Raw genomic sequence first — 9,775 nt, 5'->3', positions numbered from 1 at the left:
AGAGGAATTAAAAAAATTTCATATTTCATTTTTTTGGAGAAGTGTAAATCAAAAAAATCAAAAATGTAGACTGACCGATCTCAAGTAGACTTGACGACAAATTCAAATCTTTATTTTTATCGCTTAATTATATCAATCGGTACGTTTGACAAAAAAACACGTCTAAATTCTTATGTTGCGCGTGTGTTAGACAAAGACAGGAAATCATCGCCAATCCCCTTAACGATAGATACCAAAAATTGGCCATCAGACACTCATACTCTTTACTCGTCACGGTACAAGCTCATATTGTATAAGTATATAACTGTATAAATATAATCATGGTTTATTAGGTTAGAATGTTAGATAATAACTTAAGAATATTATGTGCAGAGTACGACTAAAGCAAAATTCATATTATCATCTAATTATATTGTATTATATAATTAAATAATGATTTATTCATTTTAAGCAAGAAATACATTTTCGCTGTGTTTTCTCAATTATAACTATTTAAAAAAAAAATTTTCATTGTACTTGCGCTTACTTTAAATTTATTGTTTTTAACTATGATTAATCTTCAAGTGTGCAGTATCTAAGTAACTTCATCAGTCGAAAAATGTCAAGTTTGATCAACATAAAAGAAATTTATACTTCTGTCTAAGGATAAAACTGTCGGAAATGTTTCTCGCACAATGTATAATTTCACTATTCTCCGAGACCTTTCTGGACTCAGTTCTACCCCATTTCTAAATCACCCCGTGATTAATATCCTCCAGGATGGTCCGCATTAATCCAACGCGTGGGTAAGAATATTGCTAGATAAATTGTATACATACCTCTTCTCTGAATCGCTTGACAATCTCTCCTTTTTTCCCTATTATACTACCAACTTCCTGTAAAAAAAAAAAATTGTATTACAATTTGAAACGAATATAAGTATAATTTCTTATGTGGTTAATGCAAATATTTTTAGTAGGTTAACATGTAAGTAAGTAACATAACTTCACATTCCAATCCCAAATAAGAAACATCAATTGGATTATAACAATCATTGGTAATTGAAATAAACTGGATTTTGATACAAACGTGGCAACTTTTACAATATAAATTATCAGTTATATTTTTTTAAACTGTATACTTATGATAAATGCCAAAGCATAATATAAACATTTGATAAAACTATAAAAGTATATATATATATATAACATAAATAGGTTTATTATAATAAGAATAATACACACAAGAATAGAGAGGGAGAAAAAGAGAGAGTGAGATAGAGTGTAAATAACAGAAAGGCAGGCAATCCAAAGAGTTCTATCACCTTATTAACAGAAGTTATTAATTATTTAAATACATTTTTTTAGAGATCAAGGTACCTACTAAAGCGTTTTTAAGCGTTAAACAGATGTTTACTCCAACAAAGCAGGGCTTGTAAACGTTATAATAACGTTATATTTGACAAAAAAAACGATTGAAAACGTTATTAAAACGGAAAGCGATAATCAAAAATAATTAAATACCGTAAACCCGAACAAGACAATTTACAAAATATATTATAGGTATGTCATTAAACAAAACATGACGTAATACGTAATTTATACAATATCATTAAACGAAAAATAACGCAAAACAAAATATTTTAGGGGACCGGGTGGCCGAGCGGTTTAACGCGTCGGCTGCGGCGCTGCCGGTTGCGGTTTCGATTCTCGGCCACTGGGCGGCATTTTTCTCTGGGCAAGTCACGGTGTCCGGAGAACAAATACCGCCATCCCCCACCCCGGGGCATGGCAGAAGCCTACGGGTGCCCCATTCGAAATTCTGCCAAAATACACCCACGTGTAACACTCACCTACTGTTCTAAAACTCACAGTACCTCCCCTCTCCCAATGGCCTAAGTTGCCGCGGGATAAAAATAATAAAAAAAAAATATTTTAAAATTTATTTATTTAAAAGGTCTATTGGTTTCGTTAAAAACATTTATGTCATCCAAACAATCTAAAAATCTAAGAATTGATTATACTATATTCCGTATCTGGGGCATTACATACCCGAATTTGTTATTATTTTTAAATTTAATAGGTATAAGTGCATAACACTGTTTTAAATAACGATAAACGCAAAACTTGTATAACGTTTTAGTTCAAATAATGATAAACGCAAAAGTTGACTAACGTTTTAATTCTAAATAACGATAAATACAAAAATTGTGTAGCGTTTTAATTGTAAATAACATTGAACGGAATTTTTTTTTCAAATGCAAGCCCTGTAATAAAGTGTAATTGTTTGTAAAGTTGTAAATCATTTAAATTTGAGCTTTCAGACATATAATGTGAGTAAATATACAAATTGTTACCATAATTTAAAATAGTGTTATCAGTGGAGAACCTAACCTCTAAATCTCTATACCATAAATCTGATTTTGTTCATCATTAACCCATTGCCCTCCCCTCAAAAAAAAAAATTTCGTGTATTCTACTGTCCATCTTACCGGGCCGTACCAAATATATAGAATGACGTTAAGACTAAAAGTATAAAAGAACAATTTTACCATCATATCATTTTAAGTACTAGAAAAATAATATTAAAGCCTTAGGAGTGGACTGTAATATATGTATGTATTTTAGAGTTTATACTAGTGTTAAGTGGTTAAAGGATATCATACCGACAAGATATGCCTTAGGTAAGACACAATTCGTTATGTGGCAGCCTAAATGCTTACCTGGGAGAATATAATATAATACAATTCAACCAGATTTATCATTTACTATTTCCGTTTAATTTATGATCTTTAGGATCTATACGGATTTATACGGATATTATGGTAGGGAAATTAAGGAAGTCTATTCCAACTGAATTGGAATAGAAAAGCTAAAATGAGAATTTAATGTTTGTATGGCTAAGAAAAAAATACTATACATACTTTGATTTACAGAAAAAAAATATAAACTTTTCCGTTGATATAAGAAGGAATTATTATATGTATGACTTTAATCAAACTTTGACGTTTATGGATAAGTAAAACTTTAACGTATTTGTGTACAATGTTTACCTTATATCCCTTGGAGATTCAATATTGAATCTTTTTCACAATCATCTATTTTTTAAAGTTCTAAACTAGCGTTTTTATTCTCTAGAAAAAGAGTTTCAGCATAATTGTTATTATACTTTAATGAATAGTAGCCAGTAGGTAGGTACTGAAATGCTAGATTGTTGAATTTAAATTTGGTAGTCAATCGTTTCCACTGCGATCAAATAAAAAATATAGTAGAGTTAAAAGACTTTTTAAAATAGTTTTCATAAATCTATAAAAGTAGTCCTAGTTGGTAATTTTAGATAATCAAAAATAAAAAATTCCCAGTATACTCTAAGTGTACTTTTAAAAATAATTGGAAAAAACTAAAGAAAAAATGGAAATATTTACTCAATACAACAATACCAGATTTAAATTACTTGACATTTTCCCTAAATATTTATAAATCGGAATATGTAAGTACAATATTTTAGATATGATATAATTTTAAAAATTGATTAGTTATATTAAGATAAATAAATTCAAAATATCCTAAGAAAATAGATTCTGAAAAATCTTTTTCACTCAAATAAATTTTTCTTCGCAATACTTTTTTCATAGAATCAAATTTAATATAAATTGAACATAACTACTTAATGACAATGTACGTATTCATGACCTACTTAAAACCTAAAATACAGCAGAACAACTATTCCCAGGTTTTGTGATTATTTATTTTAAACTTTGTATTCATATGAATGAAAAAAATGTATCGATGAAACGTCTAATACTTGTATATGCCTTAACACTTAAATACAAGTTTCATTTACCATGATAAATGTATAAGTTGTTTTTCTGAATCCCACATGTAAATACGTACCTAAGACATATGGTACAGTATATACTCTGTATAGTACTATATATATTTATATAATACTACCATAATATTGTCTACTATATACAACTAGATACATAATAATACTATGTATATTGCATATAAGTATGTACGAGGTGTCAGGGGAACAATTTAAGACGTGTCAAACTGTCAACCCATTGTCCATGGTTGTGTATAATATAATTAGTAATATTAGAATAAAATTGGTTGCTTGACAAGACGGCCGTAGAATGTTCTCATCATGCAATTTTATACTGTTCTAGACACTCTCTAGTGATGGTCGTAACGTTATATTACAAAAAATTCCAAATCATTGCATACCTATAACGATTATATTAATATGATAATATAATATAATTTCTAACTGAATTTATCGAATAAGTTGATAATAAAAATAATAATAATATACCCTGTACCAAATAAGAGCGCACCAAATTTACGTAACAAAACCGGTTTTGCCCGTGGCCGCCCGGTGCGCTCTTATTTGGTACGGCGTATAGACGCACTAAAAGGGAGTAAATTTGTATAATAATAACCCATGCAGGACATAACGCCAATAAGTATAAGTTTATTATTATTATAGCGTCACGTAAAAATTTTATCTAAAACCGGTGACTACAATCCGAAAATGTTATTCCAACATAATGCTATGATTGCTATGTCATTGCAAAACAACAATTTTTATCTTTATCATTAATTAATTTCTATTTTTTTGAAGGATAAAAACATACATTTTTCATTTCATTTCATATTCCGAAGCAGAATATTTTCGGAATAGGTACTTCGATACATTAAATACAAATTTTGAATGATAGGTTAATAATTAATAATTTATCATTATATTCGTTTAAGTATTTAATTTGAAATTTTTGATGAGGGAGTAGTGGACCAACATTATTCGGAGACGTGGGATGATACCTTCCTACCCCTGTTGTGACTTTTTTAACTTTTCAAAAAAATACGACTAGACACTTAAATCAATCACCTTGTTCTTGTATATAACATTACCTATATATTTACCTAAATGTATACGAACATAATATATTAATATAACACATACAAGTGTAATATGGTTTCACTTATGAAACTATTTAGAATAGTAGAAGTAATAATAACGCTAAATGGATTATTTACTACATTCTTTTTAAGGCTTCAAGTCCACGAGGGGAACGTGAAATCGAAAATTACAATATTAATTATTACATTTTAAATTCATTATTGAATTATTCTTTACCCAGATTACTTTTATACTACGCATAATTGTTTAAAAATAATAAATTATATCATGTATAATTATGACAAACTCAAAATATAATATTTACCTTTCCTTGCATTATTAGCCGAAGTGTAAGGCTGATATTGGAGTCATCTTTCGATTTGGCGTCCATTTGGTCCTTTCGTTTAAATCCCTGTAATCCTTGATTATTCGAGTTACTGTGGAAAATAAAATATAATTATAGTACAATATTAATTAACGGTGCGTGTTAATTAAATAATAATTGCTTTGTATACATATAATCATATTAGGTTATAAGTTATTCAAAATTACACAGATGCCTATTTTCTAACAGAATTAAAGGGTAGGTATTAAAAATTGTATCCCCAGAATATTAAACTATAAATAAACAGCTATTATATATATAATATACTATACAGTATCCTTAATTAAGGAAACTATATGTAGATGATAATATGCAAGGAGTTGGTATAATTGGACAAATTAATGATGATTAAGAATTAAGATATTCTCCGAGTAAAATTAAAACTAACTGTCATACTGCTTTCATAAATATATATTATATATATGTAGTTCTACATAAAATATTTGTATAAAATGAAAATTACATTTCAATGAAATGGTACTTAAAAGTATAGGACCTTGATATACGTATTCAAGATAATATATGTTCTAACAGCATTGAATATAATATAACTGACAGTTATTAACTGTGCATCAGAAAGAGGCAAAAAACAAATTCTTTCCTGATCTTGCTTCAATAAAATTATTAATGAATGATACATCAATGCCAATTTACATAAGGGATCTCGCAAAATCTACAGGCGTCACAGGCGCGTACTATTGGCGTTTAGTTGCATTTACCTAAGTATTTCCCCGAAAACACCCTCATAATATATTATATTATATTATATGAGTTAGGTAGACTGGATCAGATTAATAATAGGTACTTAATACCTACTTAATATATTTATTTAAATATCACGCCTTCACATTCACAACCTGAAACATAGACACCCGCACGCTCGCACACAGATTATTATAGGAAAATATAATCCAAAATATTATATTCTATTTACTAGTTTTTTTGTATTTTGGTGTTTCTTATACCTACACTTTTATGAATCTGAGAGAATTAATAAAATTGAACGTTGTTTGCTTGATGTCCGAAAAACAATTGGAAACTATACAATATAACACTCGATGCGTTAATAATAAAGCGTGTTCTTTACTCTTTATAAATAGCCAGTCAAATAAAATATACAAACACCGTGAAAAATGGTTCACACTAGACTGAAAGATTGATTAGACATCGAGTGTATGATAAATTAAGTATGTATATTATTTTTTTCCCCCAATTTATCATTGGAAACATTATGTGATTTATCCAGCAAAAATCAACAGATAACTCGCTTATTTATTACCTTGAGTGTAAATAGGGGGTCAGGGAGGGTTCACCTCGATATTGCTTTTTTTTTTTTTTGCTATAATTCAAAAAGCGAACACCGTAAGCTTTAAATTGTCATTATAAATTAATTTGTACTATTTGTATACACAATTTTTAATACCTATAATACTTAAAAATGTAATACAAAGTTCGTCTTAAAATTGTTTTAAATTAATTTAATAATATCCACAGAATTATACGTTTCACGTTCAAATTTTGACGAAACCTATTGGTTATTTAAATTTAAACACATTTTTCTGATGAGTTTTCTTCTATCTATTTTAGTTAATTGTTTTTGTAATTCAAAAATTATTAATCGTAGAGATTTGAAACTTTTCGCCATTATAGGTACGTACTACGTATGCCATTATTTTCTACGCACAATGACATTCTAAAAATATTTTGTCTGATTGTTTATACTTCAAACCTATTTACAATTCCCCAATACCTACCTACCTGCCTACCTTAAGTTAATAACAATAATATATAATAATATTATCATAATTAATAATATAATGAATAATTATTACTTAATTCCAACCGAGCGATTATCTACTAATGGAAAATAAATTACCTATAGGTAATAGTAGTATAAATATATTATAAAATATCCTTTCAGATAGATGCTGACAACTCATCTCCATTCAGATTTGTTTTTCGTATACAGTGATTTATCATTGATTTTTAAATGAAAAAATTGTAAGAAATCTAACGGGAAAGATAATAATATGTTTTTATTTTCTACAGTAAAAATCTTCATTATTTGAATAAATCTGGTAAACTTAAGTATCTATTGGGTTATGGACGGGCCCGTCATGATTCAAATCATGTTCAGAATTAATTAATCAAGTTTTTGTAGTTCACAGTTCCATTAAAAGAGAAAGTGGTGATAATATAATCGTGTCTTTAGTATATGCATAAACTACAGGTCAAGATTAAGATTTATTATATGCTCAACTTTTTTTTTACACTTAAGTACATTTACTCAACAAAATTAGCTTAATTTCAATTTCAGCTCTGAAGATTATAACTGTCAATGTATTTAAGTGAAGTGTTTCCATTTACTATTCATTCTCCTTTTATATTTCGTCTTCAACAATCAATTTGTTGGATAGTTCAGGAGAAATGGTCTTGTAACTAATTAAATAAGTAATATAGAAATCAATACAATGAAAAAAAAAAAAGCTGCTTTAGTTTTTTGATAACTGATCGAGTAATTAACGTGGGATGAATTGAAAAAACAATTTTTTGATAGTAAAAAATTATAAAATTAAAATATTTAACAAAGTACAACTAAGAAATATCGAAAAAAGATACCTATTATTTTATTATTGTTAGAAGTTAACATTTTGAGTTTAGATAAAATGTCAGGAAGAAATTATTTCTATAATAATAATAATAAATTATTTTTATTTTAAAAGAAATAAACCCAGGGCCTGTAGGGCGCAATCAAAAGATGGGCGCAAAAGTCAGAATAAAATATACCTACGTAATTATTAATAATACACATTTTATTTAGAATATCCGAAAAATAGTTACTTATACATATTACAATTTAGAAGTGTTTACAAATTACAAAATAATATGACGTTATTATAATATTACGCCAAAACGCCCAGTGCACGAGTGATACTAATAAGAGCTGTAAGTAGCCGATAATGTCTTTTTTTATTTAAAGTTTATACTGCTGGTATACCACCACCTCAGCATACACGTCAACATAGTAGTTTTGAAAATTAATTTATATTATTATTAAATATTAGGTGCATATTAAAGTTAAAAATAGGATTAAAAATTTCTTATTTAAAGACTTTCGTCAATATATTAATATGTATATGGGTAGGTAGATACTCGTATTTCAATATTTAGTAATTTTATATAAATTCATTAAAGGAAGCACTTCTAGAAATTCAACGTTGAGCTGTTTATTATTATAATTATTCAAAATTTAATTTATTTACTTAACTCTAATTTTTATAAAAGTTGTTAGCTTATAACCTAGGTTTTAATACAAAATAATTATTTGTAAGAATGTACATATCGTATCAAAATAATATCAATGCACAAGAAGTTCACCATTTGTTGATATTTACTTTTTATCGATCAAATTTGAATCTAAATAATGTAGGTACTTCATAACATTTAGTTTATTGACACATTAAAAAAAAGATTAAATACAAATTATCAAATTATATACCTACATCTCGTTTGGAGTTAAAAAATGTTTTATTATTTTCAAAATTTATGGATTTTTATGTAATTTGTTATTTAGTTTTATAAAATAGTAAATGTTTGTGTATTAAGTACAAAATTAGCTGAAGTGTATTGTTGTAAGCGAGAGAAATAACGATTGTATACTTTGTTTATAGAAAATGCAATAAATCCATACGATTATAACTTTGTCGTTGCCATATATTTTATTAAAAACAGTGATATTGACCATTATGTAAATGCATATTAATAATAATATCAATGTAGTTAATTATTTTCCTAGTAATATTATTATTATTACTTTTTTAAAAATAAAATTATTTATATTTAAATCTTTCATATGTATGTGTGTGTGTGGATGTGGGGTTAAAAAAATGTGCAAGGGCGAAAACATGTTCAATTGTCAGGAGAGCTGCAGATAAACCTTCGTACGACTCTGGCTGTACAGTTTAGGTTTAGTGTATATCTGTATACTGGTGGTTGATCATTGTAATGGGTGTTAAATTATAATAATTCAATGATGTAAATCAGTACATGCGAAAAACGATTAAAATATTAGTCTGAATATTGTTTTATTGTGTATAGTAAATTATTATGCCTGTTTATGCCTGTAGTAATGAAAAAAGTGTTTCAATATTACAACAAAATAGCTAAAATCGTTATGAATTTACGATTGAATATCAAATGTCATCATAATTTAAACTATAAACGCTTATAAAAATTAATGTGGCCTTACAGACAATTTTTTTTTTTGACTCCGCCGCAGTAAGATTATAGATGTATATTATGATATTATCTATAGTTTCTAGTAGGAACAATGTATTATATTTCTATGTATTACCTACGTATTAAAATAAATATTTTTAGAATTTTCAATAGTAAATTTATTTGCATATTTACGTGCAAATTTCATTAAAAATTGAAATTTAAACGCTGATATAGGCAAAACACTGTGTTTATATATTTTTATATTTTTAATTTCTGCAAGAATAA

At 27.2% G+C, this 9,775-nt stretch overlaps 1 protein-coding gene across 5 annotated transcripts in view; it reads right to left on the bottom strand.

Annotated features, from left to right (window-relative positions):
* Nucleotides 1-9,775, bottom strand: part of LOC100163329 (poly(rC)-binding protein 2) — a 45,105-nt gene that overhangs the window by 10,026 nt on the left and 25,304 nt on the right. For all 5 annotated transcript variants that reach the window (XM_016803787.2, XM_008184108.3, XM_008184109.3 and 2 more), the window contains 2 exons: nt 5,210-5,321; nt 819-875 (listed from right to left, as the gene is read on the bottom strand). In XM_016803787.2, the coding sequence (XP_016659276.1) occupies nt 819-875; nt 5,210-5,275 (123 nt within the window). In that variant the 5' untranslated portion in view covers nt 5,276-5,321. The remainder of the gene's footprint in view (nt 1-818; nt 876-5,209; nt 5,322-9,775) is intronic.

Source organism: Acyrthosiphon pisum, chromosome A1 (assembly GCF_005508785.2).
Source record: "Acyrthosiphon pisum isolate AL4f chromosome A1, pea_aphid_22Mar2018_4r6ur, whole genome shotgun sequence".
Lineage (NCBI taxonomy): Eukaryota > Metazoa > Arthropoda > Insecta > Hemiptera > Aphididae > Acyrthosiphon > Acyrthosiphon pisum.
The sequence above is the reverse complement of the archived record's forward strand: the minus strand, read 5'-3'. Positions and strand labels throughout refer to the sequence as shown.